The 21,962-nt window shown below is 45.4% G+C and overlaps 1 protein-coding gene and 1 pseudogene across 2 annotated transcripts; both read left to right on the forward strand.

The window, feature by feature from the left end:
* Window positions 1-8,357: 8,357 nt before the first annotated feature.
* On the forward strand, window positions 8,358-16,543 carry LOC311532598 (schlafen family member 8-like; the record flags this gene model as incomplete). Its single annotated transcript, XM_084651171.1, has 3 exons — window positions 8,358-9,417; window positions 11,925-12,053; window positions 15,816-16,543. The coding sequence occupies 3 exons, from the start codon at window positions 8,358-8,360 to the stop codon at window positions 16,541-16,543; spliced, it is 1,917 nt and encodes a 638-aa protein (XP_084507297.1).
* A 939-nt stretch (window positions 16,544-17,482) lies between these two features.
* LOC311532599 (schlafen family member 13-like) lies at window positions 17,483-18,203 on the forward strand (annotated as a pseudogene). Its single transcript has one exon. The product of its transcript is annotated as a schlafen family member 13-like (transcript).
* Window positions 18,204-21,962: the final 3,759 nt, after the last annotated feature.

A 21,962-nucleotide genomic window follows, 5' to 3' on the forward strand; every position in this document is an offset into this window, starting at 1 on the left:
ATTATGTCTTCCTGAGGCAGAACAGAACTGATTCCTTGTTGCCCTATAGGCCTTTGACCAGCTAAACAGCCACAAAGAAGCCACAGCCAGGTGTAAGAACCACAGGTGTAAAACTGTCCGACTGCCAACCCATGAATAGAGGAGGTACAAGCCCCCCTACCCCTCCAAACTCCCCTTCTGCTAGTGTATGAATCTGACCCATGGCCTCTCGGATCTCCCCTGGTGTGTGTGTGTGGGATGGAGCTTCACAGTTCTTCCAATGTGGGCATGTGCCTTAACAGCACAGTCTGCTCCCATACATGTTAACCGTCCCCAGTACATATTCAGAGTCCTTCTCACTCCTCCAGTTTGTAGTCATCTTTGCTCTGTTATTTACATTGCCCTCGTTTCGCTCTGTGTCCCGTCCCCCCTCCCACCCCCGGGCCGAGTAGCACAGCTCTATTCACTGACCCACACTCTCATATGTAGTGTGGAAAGTCTGAGCCCTCACTCCACAGTATGAGGAGCTGACTGCCTGCACGGCACAATAAAGTTAGGAGCCCGCTACGCTCCCCAGCTTCCTTACATCTCACTAATTAATGGCAATGCAAATGAATGAGTAAATGACGAGCAAGAGAGATCTGGTTCTGCATTTACGCTTTAGAACGGTCCCAAGGGCAATACAAGAAAAAGGGAACAGGAGAGCATATGCATCCCAAAAGCATCTCCAAGGTGTGCAGTGCAAGGGGTGATCAGAGAAATCGGAAAAGCAGCTGTCTTCAGCCATCTCATTGTCAGACGTAGTCTAAAGTCACTCAACTCTGGATCTGCTGCAATTCGTGTCCTAACGCGACAGCGGTTTGAAGGAACTGAGGCTGCAACAGGTGTCACTCCCCTTTTATAGCTGCACTCTCAGAACGGGCTCCAACACTGAAGGAAGGGCAAAGTGCCCAAAACAGGCCCTGCTACTAAAAGGTTCCACCATCCTGGCTGCACCCAGTTGACACATCCCAAGAGCAGCAATACGCAGAGTTATGGACCAAGATGTAGGGGCCCTGGTCTAGTAGTCAGAGCAGGAGTCAGGTCTAGTGGGAGGAGCAGGCGTTCAGGTTGGGGAATGAAGCCAAGGGTCAGCACCAGAGTCAACTGCCAGTAACCAGAGCCAGGGGGTCAAGTCAGAGTCAGAACCAAGAAACTAAGCCGAGGGCCAGAGCCGAGATCAGATGCCAAATGCCAGAGCCAAGGGTCAAACAGGAGTCAGGGTCAGAAGTCAGAGGCCAGGGTCAGAGCCAGGACTGGTAGCTGAGGCTTGGAGGTGAGATGTAGGGGCAGGAGGAGATGCAAGGATCAAGCATGGATGGGAACAGGAGTGAAGGCATGAGCCAGGAGCAGAGCAGGAATCAGGAACAGGGCTGGGTGCAGGTCCAACACAGGCAACATAGGAGATCACCCTGTTGCTCAAACTTCCTGTGCCTCCTTCTGACTTAAATAGCAAAGTTGGACCAATTGGTGGAGCCAGACAATCCTCCACTCAGAGCTCCTGTGGGTGGTGCTTTGGCTGGGGCCACAGTCCCAGTAGCTTACAGCCTACCAGGTTTCAGTAGACATTGGCAGCTGTCTGGGGACTCCTAGGCCAGGGTTCAAGACCTGGATACCACACGGAGGACACTCAAAGAAGAATTGCTACAGACTTCCAGCAGAATTGAGCAGCTGGGGCAGCTGGGTCAAAAGGAAGAGAGGATCCTAGTGGGGAAAGGGATTAAAAATAGCTTTTCCATACGCCACAAACCAGAATGGTCCTGGTTCAGGAGACCATGTCTCAAGAGTGGCAGGCCTTAAAAAGACCATTATAAAAGAAAGGCCAGGACTGATTCCTGTGGGACACGAGTGGAAACACACCCTGTTGAAGATGATTCTGTGCTCACGCTTACATTTTGAGACCCAGCAGTTAGCAAGTTTTTAATCCATTTACTGTGCGCCGTGTTCATTTTGTATTGTTCTAGCTCTTTAATGAAAACGTTGTGTGGCACCAAGTCAAATGGGGTACAGAAGTCTAAGTATATTATGTTAACACTATTACCTTTGTCAGCCAAACTTGTTCTCTTGTCAAAAAGATGGGGAAACAGAAGCCTACAGAGACTAGTCCAAAGTCTCCCTGCATGTTGAAGTCAGAGCCAGGATTAGAACTTATGGATGACTGTGAGGAGTGTGGTGGTATGAATACCTCAGTGTGTTAGACTAGATAGAACCAGTGGTGAGCTGGAGCCGGTTCGCACCGGTTCGCTAGAACCGGTTGTTAAATTTAGAAGCCCTTTTAGAACCGGCGCCGACTCCACAGGTGGTCCAGCCCTGGAGCACCCAAGGGGAAAATTTGGTGGGTGCAGAGCACCCACCGGCAGCTCCCCGCCCCGGCCCCAGCTCGCCTCTGCCTCCTTCCCTGAACGTGCTGCCCCCCCCACCGCTTCTCCGCCCCCCCCCCGGCTTCCCGTGAATCAGCTCTTTGTGCGGGAAGCCACGGTGGGCTGAGAAGCAGGCCGCAGCTTCCCGCTCAGGCCCAGGGAGGCGGAGGTGAGCTCTGGTTGGGGGGGCACGAGGAGGGCTGCCCGTGCCGCAGCAGGTAACCCGGGGGGGTGGGGGGCGTGCAGCAGAATCGCTCCCCGCCCCAGCTCATCTCTGCCACACTCGGCCTGAGCGGGAAGCTGCCGCCTGCGTCTCAGCCCTCCCCAGCTTCCCGCATGAACAGCTGATTGGCAGGAAGCCGGGGGGGGGGGGCGGAGAAGCAGGGTGGGGTGGCGCATTCAGGGGAGGAGGCGGAGCAGAGGAGAGGTGAGCTGGGGCCGGGCGCAGGGCAGGGAGCTGCCGGTGGGGGCTCTGCACCCACCAAATTTTCCCCGTGGGTGCTCCAGCCCCGGAGCACCCAGGGAGTTGGCACCTAAGGAGCCACTTTTGATGCGATCAGTGGGGGGAGGGGCCGCTCCCCCTGCTCCCCCCCAGCTACGCTCCCCCGCCCCTAGGAGCCAGAGGGACCTGCCGGCGGCTTCCTGGGAGCTGCCCCAGGTAAGCACCGCTGGGACTCCCCACCTCGCCCCCCGGCAGGTGCTTCTGGCTCTTAGGGGTGGGGTGGGCACCCACTACGGTGGCCCACGAGACCCTCCTGCCCAGTTCTGGGGGCAGTCAGGGGACAGGGGAGGGGGGTGGATGCATCAAGGAACGTGGGGGGTTGGATGGGGCAGGAGTCCTGGGGGGCGGCGGTGAGCAACGACCCCCTCGTGGGGTGAGGAGGGAACCCGTTGTTAAGATTTTGGCAGCTCATCACTGGATAGAACATGGCAGTACCTGGTTCCTTGCCCTGTGTTCTGACTGCTAGACTGTGCCTGTCTGCATGCAGCACATAAGGAGTTAATGAAATATCACTCTTCAGGATTAAAGAGCAGCTCATCTTCTCCCACACTATATGTGGACAGTGGGGTCTTCTGAGTGACCCAGTTGTGCCTGGTTTTGCTCCTGTCACAACCCGCTGTCTGGCCAATTCACCAGCATTAGGACCCAGAGGCGGAGACGCAGTCTGAGGGATGAACCCAGTGGGAAGATCATCCTGGTAAACTGGTATAGTTCCTTTGCAGTAAAAGGAGGTACATCCACTTCCACCAGCCGAGGCAGGATAGACAAGAGATACTGAAGTTAGGACAGGCTCCTTCAGACTGAGGGAGGCAAGAAGGTGAAACCCAAAATTCACAGAGGCCCCTCTGTCTGCTTGAGTGCAAGAGAACCAGGAAGAAGGTAAGATGCGATTTCTTTTGTGTTGTGTTTCTTGCATGTTGATTAAGCTGAGACCCGGAAATGTAGGGGAAACACAGTCAGCCAGACAGCCCACTCCTGGATACTTTACAGTACACTATGCTGGTGGTGGGATGCACTATTTCCTCCCTTACGAAATACAGAGTTGATGTGTAAGCAGAGTCAGGATGGGCTCCACCCTGACATCTGGTGGTGAGGTGCGGCAAGTTGTGGAAAAGAACTTCAGGGGCTGATCTCATTTGCATAGGCACACCCACCACGCCTAGAATGAGGCCATAACTTCCCAAATGGTCACTTTGGCTGTTGTGGGATCCCCAGTGTCTTTGTTATTCGGGCGGGAAGAATAAATTGTTATTACCCTGATTATGGGAACTGTGCGTGGAACTGTACTTGGCCTTTTGTTATGATGGAGGGAATCACCATCAACTGAGTAGCACTCGCTAGGCAAGGGACATGGGTTCCAAAACTCTGTGAATGGAGAGAGACTTGAGACAGATATTAGTATTTGGTGGTGTGGGCCCCTTTGTAAAGGCCTGAAGCACCAACTGCACCTCTGTCTCTCTCCACTGTAGAATGTCAGAGCTAATTTTGGGTCTATTAAGAGTCTTGCTACAGGTACCGTGCTGCATTCACTTTGGCCTTATGGTGAACCAGCACTAAGGCTCCCACTACTATGAGCTGAAATTACTGAGAGCTGTGTCAAGTAGCAGGGAGCCGGAAGATCTAGAGTGCAGTGGTGCTGTTCGTGGATAGGCTGGTGGAGTGTTCGTGAGACGGCGAGGTGAGCTGTGCAGAGCAGAGCCGTTCGTGAGACGGCGAGCTGAGCAGAGCTGTTTGTGAGATGGCGAGCTGTGCAGAGCGGAGCCCTGTGGAGCAGTCAGCTTCAGGACACGTAAGGTGCCCCTTACCTCTTTCCCCCCCCCACAGGCACATTTTAGCCAGACTGGGGAGTAACACTATGCAGATGAACTTTTGAACTCTGGGGCTGGACTTTTTGGACTTTGGGTGATTTGTTGGTTGCTGGACTCAAGAACCGAGGGAAAGGATGTGGTCCAATTTTCTGGGGTGGGTCTTTGCTCATGGTTTGGTTAATGAACACTAGTTGTGGTGTTTCCCCAAGTTAATGCTGATGTCGTTTACCTCATGTTATTAAAGATTCTCTACTAGAGACTCTGTGCTTGCCAGAGGGGAAGTATTGCCTCTTTGAGACACCCAGGGGGTGTGTAAGATTTTCCCAGGTCACTGGGTGGGGGCTCGAGCCAGTTTTGCATTTGCTTTGATGAGAGGGAACCCCTGTGTACTGAACCCGGCTGCTATCAACTTGGCCTGGCAGAAGGGTTACAGATGTAAAGGTGCAATCTCAGAATTACAGTTCTGATCTGCTCTAAGTGAAAAGAGACAAGGTTACCTCACCCACCTTGTCTCGCTAATATCCTGGGACCAACACAGCTTACAACACTGCAAACAACTACGTGAAAAGACTCTGGGTCAAATCCTTCCATCAGTTACAGGTGAAGTCACCGCATTTCTTCCTGAATTTACCAGTGTGACTAAGAGCACAATTTGTCTCTTTGGTGGAGATTTTCAAGTGAGTTTGGCTGTTTCCGTTTTTGGGCGCCTAACGTGTGACACCTTAAAAGAGTAAGTCTGAATTAACCTACATGCTTTTAATACATACCCCTTATGCTTTGGTCTTGCCTGTGCTACGAATGAAACAGTTACAGAGCACGCCTGTCTGCCGTCAGGTTAGCTGTACCAGGACTAAACACAGTCAGCAGCAAGAGCTGACAAGGACGAGCTGTATTCAGTACCAAACTGATTGAATTAAATTAGGGCAGCTTTGTGTGTGGACACTCTTGTCTTTGTTTCAGGTTTAAACCCATGTAACTGCCCACACTGGAGTTTGCACCAGTTTAACGACATTTTTTTAAAACTAATTGAAGTTAAAGTTTAATGCAACTTCTGTAAGTAGACAAGCTTTCAGCAAGTGTTACATTTGGGTTTGATGAGAAAGAGGAGAGCTTTTTTGCAGCACTTCCTTGAAAAGAGACAAGATCCTAAGTTGCACAACCGGTTTATTAGGTTAGTAGATAGTTCAGTTTCATGTTCCTTGCAATAGAAACTGATAGCACTTTTCTACATGCAAGCAACATTCAAAATAATAATAATAATATCTGGCTCTTACATTGCATTTTTATCCATAGATCTCAAAGCGCTTTCCTAAGGTCATGTAAAGGTAGGAATGAGTTCAATAAATCCTAGCGTCGGCATGAGTTCAAGAAGTAGACTCATTCCTTTCTTGTGCTTTGTGTGTGTGTCTCAGTTTCTTCTGAAATAGTCTTTAAGTGAGAGAGCAAAGTGTTACAATATTTAATTCTGCAGATGAGAGTGGGAACTCCTGGCATGCAGATGGCCTTCTGTGCTAGTCATGTTCTCCCATTCATGAAAACGCAGGAAAAAAAATAGTCTCCCCCATTTACTGTAGCTTTTCCACTTTGGTTAGTTACAGAATAGTCTTGCAGTATTGTGGCAGAAGGATACCTGAAGTAAACAATTCACCCCACTGAGCAAAACACTTTCTGTTTCCATTTCAGGGAACAGGAAACTGTAGTCTCTAATCAAAAATAGTCACAGGGAAAAGCACCAAGGCAGAAAACAATCAGTCCAACTAGTACATGCAGTGAGGATATGAGATCTCTGATCTCACTTCACCACTTGGAGTATCCGGCCATCCCAACCTCATGCTTAAAAAATAAAAACTTTCTACACCATCATGTGTTTCCTATATATCTTTGTATAATGCTTTTATGCATAACATCACAGTTCTGTATTTTCAGTATAATGTTGAATTAATTTGTATCTATTTTTAACAGTAGGAAGGATTATAACACGTTGATATTGTATTTGTTGTGCTGGGGTTTAAAATGTACATCTTTTGTAAAGTAGATTAAAGCTGTCTCACAACAGAGCTATGACATAAGGTACCAGAAATGCATATTTGACTGTTGCTAAACTCTTTATCCTTTTACTTCTGAAACAGATGGACAAACTCTCCAGTGAAGAGTTTTTCATGTTCTTGTTTCCCTTTTTTTGAACCCCCTCTTAACAGAGCAATAACCTTTTTGAGATGGTGACCAGTAGTGGGGGAATGTTACATTTAACCAACTTTAATCCCTTTTAAATGACATTTTTATTCAATTAATGGAGTAAGACAGGGCTGTGTCAACAGCTCAGATCACTCTTAGGGGATGTCTACATTACAGAGACTATACCGGTATAACCAGTAGCCTACTGCTTTTACCCTGAGAGAAGGGGTTTTCCTGTGGGTGTAGGAACACCACTTCTCTGAGCAGCAGTAGCTACGTCAATGACACAGCTAGGTCTGTGCTCGGGTTAGGTTGGCATAGGTATGTCGCTCAGGGGAGTGGATTTTTCACACCCCTGACAGATGTAGCTATGTTGACCTAACTTGTAGATCAGGCCTTTAAGTGGGGCCAGTGTAACCTCAGCTGAAACTCAACCAATCATCACAGTTGCTCTCCAGCTAATTTGCATGCTGCACTTCTAATGGTTCAGATGACTGGATGCATGTGTCCAGAATTCTTATTGGTGGATTACTTGGCCCCAACTGGGAACATGTGGTAAGGATTTTATCTTGAACCACATCTAGCGTGTTAAGTTTTAGCACTAGAAAGTGTTTTATCATTATTTCTCTTGTAACCATTTCTGACTTTAACTACAAAAAGAGAGATTTTAAGTGAGTACAAGGAATTAAATAAACTTTTTGTATTCTTTAATCAAACTAATTCAGTGTTTGTGTTTAAACTGAAATGTTGGGTAACGCCAATTAAAGTAGCAATCTGTTGTATATTGGCCCCCGTACCGGGGCAACAGACCTATAATATCTGACCTGTCCAATGCAGAACACACGCTTTTGGGAGAATTCAGGACTGGCGTGTGTTGGGATCACCCTGCAGGTAGTAACCAAGGCTGCTGGAAGCCAGAGCGTGGCTGGTGTTGCTGCTGACAGGCTGTTGGGGTCAGAGTTGCTAGACCAGGGCTGTAGCTATATACAGACACTCACGGTGTGACCTGCATGCTGGTAGGCTGGTTGTGAGCGACCCAAGTTGGGAGCTACAGCAGCAAAGCATTGTGAGGCACCCACGGTTGAAAGGCAAGTTGTGACAGAACCCCTCACTGGTCCGGATTGCACCCTAGAATGCAACCCCTGGGTCTCCCACAAAAGCACCCCACTCAGTGCACGCTACTCAGGACAAATATGGCAGAGCCATTGGTACTGTCTCTTGTGTGAGAGGATGGACGTATAACCCACATCCACTCTGTGTGGTGCTCTTTCCCCTGCTGGTGGTGCCTACAGCCTTGGCTAACTGAATTGAATTTTTTGCTCAGGGAGTAGAGGCTCATGCTTTAAGATCCAGAGGCCTCAGGTTCAATCCCCTCTGCCAACAACCCACCCAAGGGGCATTACACATGGTCTTCAGTTCTCCCGCTGCCCCTACCTATCGTTTTAATATAATGCTTTAAGAGAGACTTATCCTTTTGCTTGTTTCAGGAACAGGATGAACCTGAAAGAGGAGCACCCATCTGTTGATCTCAACACTAACTATGCTGATGTGGTTGTGAAAGTTGAAAAAGTAACTTTTGGCGAGAAAACACGAAACAAAATGCACAACACCAAACTGAAAAGGAAACAAAATGGTAAAATCTCCCAAGCAGCGTGTGCATTGTTGAACTCCGGAGGCGGCTTGGTAGAGGCGGAGATTGAGAACGAATGCTACAGTTACACAAAGGATGGGCTTGGGCAGGATATAGGACAATCCCTTACGGAACTCATTTCATCTAAAAAGTTTGAAAACTATTTTGAATATATGCAGCAGAACAACAAGTTATTCATTTTTGTGAAGTCTTGGAGCAGTGAAGTTTTGCCTTCACCACGGATTTGCAGCATAAGAACAGGCTTGTACCAAAGATCTGGCACTTCTGCTGAGAGAACGAATTCTGGCATGGCTGCAGAATTTCTTGAAATGAAGAAAGCTTGTGACAGGAGAGAATCTGATGAGACAAAGCAAAGAGCTGAGACATCTGTTCTTCCTGAACACTGGTCAATACATGACTCTGCTGAAGATATTTTTAATGCAGACCACCTCACCTATGGTGAGAAACTGAATTTCACTGAGTCGACCCATGTGGAATTTAAAGAGTTCTCTTCAAAGAACATCTTGAAACACATTGAAGACAACTTGCCACATTATATCTCTGCTTTTGCAAACACACAAGGGGGATATTTGTTTATTGGAGTGGATGACGGTAGGAAAGTGGTTGGATGTAGCAAAGAAAATGTTAAAACCAATGAATTATGCAGAGTAATAGAATATGTCAGCAAGAAGTTGCCTATCTCACATATCTGTAATTCTCAGGCAAAACTGAATGTTGCCCATAAAATCCTGCCTGTGTGGGATAATGATGGGAACTTGCGTGGCTATCTATGTGCTGTGAAAATCAAACCCTTTTGTTGCGCTGTGTTTTCGGATAACCCTGACTCATGGATTTTGAAGAGTGACCGCATTGAGAGACTGATGACCGAAGACTGGACAGCTATGATGGTGGCAACCGATCCAGGTCAAATGATTAAAAATATAAACTTTAAGAGTTTATTTTCCCATATTAACCTAAACTTCAGTGTTTCTAGCTTGGTAGCATGACTGGCAACTTGACAAATGAAGTGGTTCGAAAACTTAAAGTCACTGGTGTCCCACAATACTTTTCTTAAAGGGACACTGTCAACTTAGAAATCACTTATAACAATGTGAGATGAAAAAAAATCTGACATAAGTTATAACATATGGCCAAAAGTATTATATGTCTAAACAATTGGAGGGGAAAATATTTTCTCTTTGTTCGGTTCATTTACTCTAGGACAACACTGTGTCTACAGCCCAGCCGGTTTCTCCTGTTTGCAGAGATGTTTCACACAGCAAAGGGGGAGGGAGAAGCATTTAAGCCCTGATTTTGTCATCCTCCATCACACTGTGTTGTGCCTCGTGTCACAGGGTGAGGTGGGCCGTGCAGAGGACCCCAGCCATCACCTGTGCTAGTGTTTACTGCTAGATCAGGTGAATGCAAGCAGTAGCAAGGCCTACTGGGATGAGAGAAGCAGGACAGAATAGAGAGAGCTGAGGAGACCAGTAGCTACAGGAAGCACTACAGAGGCCAGGACCTGGCAATGGAGAATGGAGCCCAGGAGGGGCTTGGCAGATGACTGCTGGAAGAAGATGGGAAGAATCACAGTATTCAGTTAACCCTCCCCCCTTTGCCTTAATGACACTCATCCCTAGGTGACTAGGATTACATCCCGCGGTGACTAGGATTATATCACTTTCTTCCGATTGACGGTTGTGACTCACTTTGGATCAAACCTGTCCTTCATCACCCTAGGACCACTTACTGTTTGTTACTCTGAGTGGAGGTTACAGAAATCTTTGGTTTTCATTATTATTTCTTAGCAGTTCTAGGAGCAAACAAAAATGGAGGTTGTCCCAAGCTCTCATTGTCCTTGATGTTTAGGGGAAAAAACCACAATTAAATACAAAATCAAACCCTCACCTCAACTGCACTATACATGGCAGGAAATAATTAAAAACCTTTTATAGCACAGCAGAAATGAGAGAAAAAATACTCCATCCTCTTCAAATATTGCCCCTTAAGAAATATCTCCCTCCTAAATTCCCCATGAACAGATGAGCCTTTCTGCTTATCATGAAGATCAAGAAAGGGATGTGTGAGGGGTGAGTTCTCAAATGGAGGAGCCCGCAAGGAGAATGCCCTGCCAGCCTCCTGCTCTCTCTGATATCCTGAGAGCTCAGGAGCCTCCGCCAATCTCAGTTGTGGTGGTATGGCCTGAGTTGAGAAGTGTCTCTCAATCTGGGAGGTCCCAGGCCATTAGAACTTTACAGGTCAAAACCTACACCTTAAATTCCACTCAAAAACCCACAGACAGCAAGAGCAGATGACAAGGCCCTGGTGTGATATGCTCAACAGCGAGATGCCCCATTGAACAAGAATATTGTAACACTTGGCGTTGTCCTCGGTTTCTGCATTAATTTAAGATGCAGTCCTGTGTACTGCACTTTGTAGACACCTAGTCTAAAGTGACAAAAGCAGGAATCATGGTAGCAAGCTTCACATCCAACCTCCTGGTTAGATGCGAGCAGAGGAAGCCATTTTGGCTAACACTGAAAGAGAACCCTCCAGTACTAACTGGGAATCTAACCAGACTCCCAAGTAGCAAACAAGAGTAGCAAATAGTGGATAAACAGCCTCAGTGAGGTTATGTCTTCGCTGACAAAACAGGTGTGTTTTTACACCGAGACAGGTAACTCAAGATGGCTCTCAATGTGAAATTCTAGTGGAGACAAGGCAGGGATAGTTTTTACATTAAAGTAGTCAACATCACTAATTTTTTGTCACGAAGATGGCCTAAAAGGGCAGACACAGTCTTCATCAAAACGTACCGCATCATCTGAATTGGCAGAGACAGTAACAGAAAGTTGAGTGTCATCTGCATACAGAAGACATCATAACCCATGTTCCTCCTTAACCCTGCCAGGGGAGGCCCTCATCCTGAATCAAATCGCAAATGGTGAAAACATTATTGATCACTGGCCTTTTCTTCATCAGTGTGAACCAAAGATCAAGCTCTTTCTCTCCCAATTTCAACCTCCTTATGAAATAATTACAGACAAAACCAATGGGACAATCAAATATCTTGGTCCTGATTTATACCTTCTCCTTACTCTTCCTACCTTGCCTCCTTCATGCTTGGCCCTTGCAATCAACTCCCAACTTCAGGGTCTCCATATCTCCAGTATGCAAAAGAATGAATTCTTCTACTCTTTCAGCCACCGTAAGGTAGCCATAAAGTAAGGGACACTGCTGCAGCAGCTGGGTACCCAGATAAGGGCCTTCAGTTAAAGTAATTAATCTCATTTCATTTTGAGTGAAATGAATGCAAATGCGAAACCCACAGCAATTCTGAGAGCAGTTCAGGGCATGCTCATTAAAAATCCTTATGGTGGTGCTGGGGTGAAATAAGTATATTAATATTAAATTTTAATTTACTTTTCAAGAGATTTCAAATCCAGTTAATGTCTTGAAGACTGAGCTGAGTGTGTCATGTGGACCTCCACTCACTAAAACGGTGTATTCCAACCCAGGCATCACATGTCTTCGTGATCTGCAAAAATCTCTATTTTCAGGTATGTCTTTTTGGTTTTTATTAGTTTATTTCTGGTTTCTGTACATTGACAGACATGTTTGAAGGCATTTGGTTTACAAATAACATTAGAGTGGAATAAGAAGTGATGTTCTATGCACGCACAATACTGGCTTTTGAAGAATTAAGGACTGAAGCCACTAGCAATATCGTATGAACTGGTGAAAAACAGACCAACCTTGACCTCTCCGAATCCTCCTTACCTCTCTGGCCAACCCTCCCTCACCATGGTTAATTTATTTGAATGTGTGATCTATGTGATATTCAATTCTTATTTCAATGTTTTTCACATAAGAGAATGTGCAGGTGCTATATAATTACTATAAGTCAAATGGGTGTCCTTGTAGGTGTCTTTTATACTTAAGTGTGAATTTCCTGGGGTCTCAGACATTTAATATTGAATTTAGTTTTGGTCTGCTGGATTTCCTTAATATGTGTTTTATATTTCACTTTTTGATGTCATTATACAGCTGGTGGAGGTGTATGAAATGATAATGCTGTTTCCAAATTTAGGCTTTTTTTGAGTAACGAATCATTCCAGAACCTTTCCTGATTTTCGTGAACATGTTCAATTGTTGTAACTATTAAGATGAATAAATTTCAGACTGTGGATTGTTCCTAATCTGTTCCTGTCAACTATTCATTGTTCATTCTTCACGATGTGTGATTGAACACCTAAGCCACATCTGCTCCCTGACTGGATGACTGAACCATTTTAAACAGGGCACTAGGTAATAAGAAGTAATGAACTTCTGCTATAAGTTTGCAAATGAAGTATGATTTTGCTGAACGCTTGTGAGAAATTTGGGATGTTCTAGTTATCCAGTGACGAAGCAACTCACCCAAGGCCTCTCAGTGAATCAGTGGCAGAGGAAGGATTAAATTCAAGGGCCTCTTGACTCCCATCCTTGTCCTCCCTCCTTCAGGCTGCCAGAGGATTTGAGCATCGTGCACTGCCGCTGAGTTCAGCTACACTTGTGAGAGCTCAGCACTTTAGGTGTCTCAAACTGAGCACCCAGAAAATGAACACACAGTGACCACCGGTGAAAAATTTCATTCCACGCACCTTTGTCCAGCCTCTCTCAGAGTCGCTGGATCTCCATCATGGGTCTGTCATTTCTCTCCCTCATCCAGGGTATGACAGCACTGTCACCTAGTGGTTTCTCACACTAGGGGCTCTTGTTGTGCCTTTTCCAGAACTGCAGCCCTAGGGCCCTAGACACTGAAGCAGTCCTCTGGTCTGTCCCCAAATTATCCCCACTTCTTTCCCCTCAAGGGCTACTGTTTAGGTTCCGCCCTGCCCAGGGTACGCAAGGAAAACTGTGTTACCAAAAGTTACATGCTACATGTGTAAAAAGGTGTTACTTTAAACTAGGAGGTTGTGAATTTGCATGGTTTGGTTAATTAGAGCCTGTAAAGGGGCACTCACCTCTTGAGTGCCTCCTAGCAGCTGGGTGCAGTGCTGCAGTCCTTTTCTCACCTCGGTGCCCCCTGCCAGCCAACCTTAGCAGGTTTTCCATGGCTAGGCCCTCCAGCCAAGTCACAAAGTCTAAATGAATCCCTTCTGGGGTATTAAAGAGTCCTTGCTAGGGTCTTTGGCCCATGCTCTGAGCCCTGCAAATTCAGCCCTTTCGGCTCTCAAATAAGGCCTGCCCCTTTGTGGGGTTTATGCCTCTTCACCTGTGGTAGATACGGAACCAGCTACTCCAGGTTCCAACCCAGGGATCCTATACACAGTAGCCATGTACTCAATCCTTTACTGCAGTTTCCCTGAGCCTCTTCCTACCAGTCCTTTATCTCCAGCTGTATCTCAGGACCAATGTCTTCAGGTCTTTCTCTGATCCCACCCCATGTAAGCCTAGCCAGCCATAACTAATTGCCTAGCTCCTTTGTCCAGAGAGGAGCACCCTTCCACATACCTCTGGTCCCAGCTTGGAGCTGAACTGCTAAGGCAGGTGGCTCCTTTTATCTGGGCCAGCAGGGCCCTTATTGGCTGTTCCTAGCCCCTCTAGTCCCAGGTCTCTGTGGTTTCCGGAACAGCTGCTCTGGAGAGTCCTCTCTAGGCAAGCTGGAGGACTCACCTTCGCTGCTTTTCCCCTCTCACCTTGCTGCTTGTTGGGGTGGGGTGTAGTAGGACCACGGCGCCCCCAGCAGGAGGCTGCAAAGGTCGAATACACCCCATCACAGAGCCACACAAAATAATCCCTGACGAGGCATCTGGGGAGTCGCTGCAGATACAGAGATTGTGGGGTGTGTTCTGTAGCTTGTTCAGTAGCATGCAAGACTGAAGTAAGATAGTGAGTCTTTCCTCTCAGCTATAAGGGAGACTTTTATAAGGACTGAGGGGGCTCTCACTGGTGCTCCCATGAAGCTAGAAGATGAGTGAAGCTGACAAAACCATCGATTTGGAGAGAAAGGGGTACCCAGCCTCAGGAGACAGTAGACCAGCTTCCCATTTCCAGGAAACATTTCAGGTGAAATTCTTGTAGAATGCAAAAGTGCCTAAAAAAGTTTTGGCTCCCATCCTAACCACTCACCATAGTAAAATTAAGCAAATGCATCATAATACCTAATTCTTATATAGTGCTTTTCATCAGTAGATTTCAAAGTGTGTGCATCAGAGTTTGCAGTATCAGGGCCTTTATTTGTAAGCTCAGTGGAGCCCTCTGAATAAGAAAACAGATTCCTGAATACATAGCCCAAGTTCAGTCTGCTACTATTTGTGAAGTCTTACTACTTATTCGCTGAAAATATTACCAAATTTCAACATTCACAGATTTTTGCACGCACGACAATTTTTCTGAACATTCATGCTGGTTAGGTATTATTATTTATTCCCCTGTTTGAAAAGTTTCTGTCTTGCTGTCAGGGAGCAGAATCATTACTGTGTGACCAGTACATCACGAATAGCAAACAGGAAAAGCAAAGCGTTTGTGAACAATCGGCAGTCTGAAAATTATTCATCACTTAATTCAAATATTCCGCAAGTCCCTGGGGATGACAAATGCATTTGCAGAAATCAAGACAGCTTTGTGAATGATTTGACACCTAAAAATGGGCTAACGGCCCAATCCTGCAAAACTGTATGCAAGGGAGTAACTCTGTTTCTTTTATAAAAAGTAATTATTAACAGCTCCTAATTCAGCTTTAGAAAAGGAGTTAAGTGTTAAGAGAGTAGTTAGGAAAAGTGGCAGAAACAGCAGCTCAGAACTTTGGTGAAGATGGGACAGTTAAAAACTTTTTGCAAGTGGCCCCTCCTTTGGCAGTGTGAGCAGAGGTGCCTAGGAATTAGTGGCCCATGGAGACTGAGCTCCCCTCTCATCCCTATGGGGGTCCCTACAGAGTATAGCTGAGACTCACTGGTGGATGATTATGGGCAGGGGCTTGGGGCCGTGGGTCACAGGAAAGCCCATTTGCCATTGCTCAGGCTGTACGGGTTCTGTGCATAAGGGACTTCAGCCGTCAGGATTGCCAATCCAACATTTTTACCATCAGGTTTCAGAGTAGCAGCCATGTTAGTCTGTATCCGCAAAAAGAAAAGGAGGACTTGTGGCACCTTAGAGACTAACCAGTTTAACAAATTTGTTAGTCTCTAAGGTGCCACAAGTACTCCTTTTATTTTTACCATCAATACCTTCAGTTGGAACAACTTTTCAAACTGTACTGCAGTGTGTTAATAAAAGGAAGAAGAAAAGAAAATGGACATAAAATTTGTTAATATTTTTCTAATTCTCTCACTTTCTAGTAATTTCTAATGGGATAACATACACACCAGAAAACCTCACCGAAGAGCTGTTCTCAAAGTATCCAGGGCTGGAGAATTTAATGAACGAGCAAATGGAAGAGCTGCAGGCATCTCAGGGACTACTGATATTTTCAAGGAGCTGGGCTGTAGATATCGGATTGCCAGAGAATCAGCAAGTTGTCTGTGATGCTCTCTTAATAGCTGCAGGCAAACACCCAACGCTGTACACTGTGACTCAGAAGGACTGTTCTGCGAATATGTTTGAATATGCAAGACAAACTGCTCGTGCATTGAAACAGAAACTGGTAAATGTTGGGGGATACACTCAGAGAGTGTGTGTGATTCCCCATCTCCTACAGCTTGGAACCAATGAAGAAGGAAATACAGAGTTGGATTTGCAAGTTAAGTACCCTGGTAGCTACAATGTATCCCACAAGGACATGCCAAAATTACTGGACTCACTTGTGATAATCTTACTGGGTTTTAGGTCCTTTTTAAGTGACAGCCTTGGGTGTGAGTTTTTCAATCTCCTTTCTGTTAAACAATATGAGTTACTAAGAACAGATTTCCATAAGATCAAGAAGCAATTTATTTATGGCCTGCCAGGAAATGGGAAAACGATAGTGGCCCTGAAAATCATAGAGAAGATAAAAAATGTGTCTCATTGCAAGTCTGAAGATATTCTCTACCTATGTGAGAACGAGCCACTGAGTGAATTTGTGAGGTGAGCAATTTATATGTAAGTCAACATTGTGCCCAAATGTATCTAAAATGGGGGGGAGGGAGAGGAAAATCAATACCCAAAAATCTTTTACAAGCTGTAGAAAGACCTTCCTGCTCTCAGGCCTTGTCTACAGTATGAACAAACAGACTCCTAATTCCCCAGCAGTGTAGCTCCACACAAGGTCACAGTAGATGACACAGTGGTAGACATGCCTGCACCCTGTCTACATTAACGGTTCCTATTATTGCTACAGCCAGTGGAGAATTATCAGTCTGAAGTCTGCCAGTGTAGGCACAGCTTGAAATGATGCCACAGATGAGCTAGTCGTTTTCATGTTACAGAACAATCTGGACAGATATAATGGCATTTGGAATGGCTTTCTCCACAAACCACCTTAAACCATTTTGGGTCAGATTAACCCCTCCGCTAGTACAGGGAGATGCAAATGCACCTCCAGAAGCCAGCTAACCCCCTGCACCCTAGAGGAGATTCCTCTCTAGAGGATGGCAAATAGTGTTTGTATTGCTGTCTTCCCTGGGGGTAAACTGCGGGAGGGCAGCTTTGGTATCTGCTGGATGCTGTATACAAACCTGGCTGGCAGAGGCTGTAGCTGAGATGAGCTGGAACCAGCGCACACCTGCCTGCTCTTACACAGCCCTCCGTGGCCAGCACCACCCATTCTTCAGGCTTCTGAGCTCGCCAGTGTAGGAGAGGTTGCAGTCCCCTTTGGGGCAAGTCCAGGACAAAATTACATACAGCTGCACCAGTGCTCACAATGCTGTGAATTCTAGCATGGACTAGGCTCAGGTACTTGGGTGCTGTGGTGGGATCATCACAGGGAGCCACTGTTTCTTCGTGGGCCCTTTGCATTCCCTGGCACCAACTCATCCTGGCCTGGTCTTTCAAAAGTCTTTCAAAATCAAAATTACTTTAGACTCAGACCATGATAACAGAAGTCCTCCCAGTGTTCCTTCTGGATGGAGTGGGTTTTTTGCTCCTCTTCTATAGCCTGAGAACAAGTCACACATTTCCATGCAGTCTTCCACATCCATCAGAACAATATCCTCAGGAGTGGCTCACCAAAGGGGTCCGGAATGCCACCCAGATATTCGACATCATGGCACAAGAGATGGAGAAGATTGTAAGAAATCAACAAATAGATATTCCTCATCAGCGGTTAAGAATGTTGTTGGATGAAGCTGAATGTGCCCATCCCCTGCCAGGTGTTTCTAAGGTAGAAAGAAACTTGGAGGAGGATGAAATAGTAACATATGTGGTTGAAAACTGTCTCCAATATTTCTCAAAATGGTTACTCTGGGAAAGACATTGCTATCCTGTGCAGCACAGTGAAAGAGAAGGATAAATATCGTCACGTGCTACAGCCCAAAATGGAAAATGAGATGAAGAATTTCAAGCTGGATGCAGATTTCACAATGGCAGATTTCACAATGCTGGGACATGGCATTGTTCTTGACAGCATCCGTCGCTTTTCTGGCCTGGAAAGGAGCATCATATTCAGTATCAAACCAGTCCCTACACAGGAGGAGATTTCGAACAATCTTTTACTCTGTGTGGTATCCAGAGCTAATTTACAACTTCATTTGTTGTATGGAAGAGTGCAAAGTACGAAAAAGCTGACGGTGGTGCACTCACAAACTGATTGAACGTGAGGTCTGTAACTGCTGTCTGGAGTGCCTGTCCTCCACTTCTGTTGTTGACTCTCTCCAGTTTAGTTTCTGCCCTCTGCACTCCTCTAAAGTCTCTAATGTACTCTTTGTGGCCAAATCTCAGGGTATGTGCTCCATCCTTAACCTCCTTGTCCTGTTGGCAGCTTTTGACACTGTTGACCACTCCCTCCTTCTTGAAATGTTGTCCTCAGCTGGCTTTTGTGGTTCTGTCCTTTTGTGGTTCTTCTCCCATCTCTTTGATTGCTCTTTAAGCGCTGTGTTTGATGGGCCATCATCCTCCCCTTTTCTGAGAATGTCCTCTTCACAGCTCCTCCTCCTTTTCCCCTCCTCCTCTACATCTCCACCCTAACTCTAGGTAGTCTTATCTGCAAGCATGGCTTTGATTACTCTCCTGGGCTGATGACTCAAAAAATCTACCTGTCATTGCCAACCAGAATTTGTAGAGCATGTGAGAAAAAATGTAAACCTCTGTTTATGGTGTGTCCCAAATATTCAAAAGCACCAGTGAAAAAATACCACTCCAGACACCCTGAAGAGTGTGTGTGTGTGTGGTGCACACGTGCGTGTGTGTACATATCAATATATACAAGATAAGTATCTTGTTAAAGAAAAAACACACTTCAATAAAATACTCAAGTTCCCTGACTGCAAATTGAATTAGTAAAAGAAAACCCAAACCAATTAAATCAACAAGCTCTAGAATTCTGAGCAATCCTCATTCACTGTGCATCCCACTCAGCTGCTATACACTCAGTACAAAAAAAGAAAAGGAGGACTTGTGGCACCTTAGAGACTAACCAATTTATTTGAGCATGAGCTTTCGTGAGCTACAGCTCACTTCATCCGATGCATCATCGGATATAGCTCACGAAAGCTTATGCTCAAATAAATTGGTTAGTCTCTAAGATGCCACAAGTCCTCCTTTTCTTTTTGCGGATACAGACTAACACGGCTGCTACTCTGAAACCACACATTACAAACTCGCTTGCACAGAAATAAAAACTGATGTGGTAGCACAAATCTGTCCATCCTGAGCCGCATACATTGTACATATATCCACAGTGGTGGTTAGGTATGTAATGCTTTAAGTTCCAGGGCACAAACATAATATCAATCATCAATCTATCTGAAAACTGTTGAATCATTATGATAGTACAAAGGGAACAGAATGGTAATTAGATGCTAACTACATTGTTACTTCTCTCTCTGAACTTTAAATTAAATAACCTGGTGATTACTTTAATTTAAAAAATTGCCTTTTGTGTGGATTGTCATATTGTGATAGTGTAGATCGCTTGCTCTGACTCATTGCAATCTGATTTCTTATTTTTATTTTGTGAATTGCTGTATTACTGATTGTAGCAAGGAGGAATAATACTAAAAAAAGATTGTAGAATTATATGTGGCAAATACTTTAACATCTTATCGTTATTACTATACAATTTGTTTTCTGCAATAACTAATTTGAATATATATATTTTTAATTTAGAGCACTGTGAGGCAGTATAGAGTCTGTAGTAGGTCAAATGTTTTTATTTCTGGATATAAAGAAGATTCATACAACATGCTTCATACAACATTCCACAGTATGCTTCAACTACACAGAATCCACATCCCGGCTCATTAAACAAATCTTCATTTATAGGTCACAATATGTTTGTTTCTTATTCTGGTTGTTTGCCACCCCTCACAGTGAACACTCTGGCATATGGTATCTCCAGTTCTAGCCAAACATTGTCCCTAGGGCTTGGGCTGCTAGGCACTACTGCGCTGCTAATAATATGCTCTCTATCCTTCAGACACCGAGCTCTGCACTCCGATAGGCACAGCTGCTAAGTGAAAACAGGTGAATCCAGACGTCACTTTCATGGGCTTGTGAATGTGGCAGGTCCTGGCTGAATGACCTCTCCTAATTTTCTTTTTCTTTTCTTTTTTTTTTTTTTTGGACCCGTTTATACTCAGAAAAAGATGTGTGTTTTAAAACATAGCAGCGAATGCCTGTTAAATCAAAGTGTTTTCAGTGTCTATTTCAGGAAAACTGACGTTTTTATCTGACCTAAGTAATCAGGACTTGCCTTTAATAGTACAAATGTGTCTTTTTAAATATATCTTAGTTAACATGTGCTAACTAACTAACTTGTGTTAAACTTCTAGTGTAGACAAGGCAAGTTTTAAACTTAACACATGTTAGCTGGTCAAGATAAACCCCAGTGAGGAGCCTCAAGTTCACTTTTTTTCCTAGTGAAGGCAAGGCCTGAATGACTTGGGTAATATACAAGGGCATGTCTACACTTGCTATTTAAAGCGGAAAAAGTCCCTTTTTTGTGCAGAAATCATGGGAGCGTCTACACTTGCCAATGACTTTTTGCAGTGAAACTCAGAAGTTTCACCGGAAAAGGAAAACCACCTCCACGAGAGGCGTACAGCTCTTACCGGGGATGCTTTTGCGGTGATGTGCAAGTGAAGACATGTTCTTCCTCTTTACACAGCTTTTAGCCTCCTGAGGATATCCCACAGTGCCTAGGTGACCACTCTGGCCAGCAGTGCTGCTCCTCTGTTGCCAGGTAAACAGACATCCACCCCTACCCCTGTAAAGCCCCAGGAACTTTGAAACTCCCCTTCCTGTTTTCTTGGCAAGTGCTCACTTATCTGGCCAGGTGACGATAGCTGCTCCATGGAGCAAAGGATCCCCAGCTTGGAGCAATGCTGACCTACTGCAGCTGATCAGTGTTTGGGGAGAGGTGGCTGTGCAGGGACCCAGCCCCCAGTCCCTTCTCACAGGACCTATCATCAAACTGGAGAGAGCTGCACTGTGGGATAGCTGCCCTGAGTACGCTGCTCCCATCAGCGATGGAAGTGCTGCTAATGTGAACACTCTTTGATGCCTGAGGAATGAAGGGAGGACACAAACCAGCGCTTTACTTTCACCGGTTCCCTATCACCAGTGAAACTTACAGCGCAAAAACTCTGCAAGTGTAGACAGACCCTAAGAGACGGTTATCCTGAAGTAGAAACTGAAAACACTTAAACTAGCAGGACATTGTCAAATAGTTGGAACACTAGCTACAGGTGGGTTGGGCTGAGGGTGTGATGAGCTTCAACAATGTGCTAAAATGTACATTTTCTTCTGCTGTTAGGAATAAATGAGACACTAAAAAAGGCCTTTTGATCAGCGGATAAATTCACTTGGCTTTCCTTAAGATAGGAAAAACCTGTATTATTTCATGCCATCTGTCAAGGTTCCTTCCCCACTCTGAACTCTAGGCTACAGATGTGGGGACTTGCATGAAAGACCCCCTAAGCTTATTCTTACCAGCTTAGGTTAAAAACTTCCCCAAGGTACAAACTTTGCCCAGTCCTTGAACCTTATGCTGCCACCACCAAGAATCTTACACAAAGATCAGGGAAAGAGCCCACTTGGAGACATCTTCCCCCAAAATATCCCCCCAAGCCCTACACCCGCTTTCCTGGGGAAGGCTTGATAAGAATCCTCACCGATTTGTACAGGTGAACACAGACCCAAACCCTTGGATCTTAAGAACAATGAAAAATCTATCAGGTTCTTAAAAGAAGAATTTTAATTAAAGAAAATGTAAAAGAATCCCCTCTTTAAAATCAGGATGGTAAAAACCTTACAGGGTAATCAGATTCAAAACATAGAGAATCCCTCTAGTCAAAACCTTAAGTTACAAAAAGACACAAAAACAGGAATATACATTCCATCCAGCACAGCTT

The sequence above is a fragment of the Lepidochelys olivacea genome (genome assembly GCF_965140295.1).
Source record: "Lepidochelys olivacea isolate rLepOli2 genome assembly, chromosome: 17".
In the NCBI taxonomy this organism is placed as follows: Eukaryota; Metazoa; Chordata; order Testudines; family Cheloniidae; genus Lepidochelys; species Lepidochelys olivacea.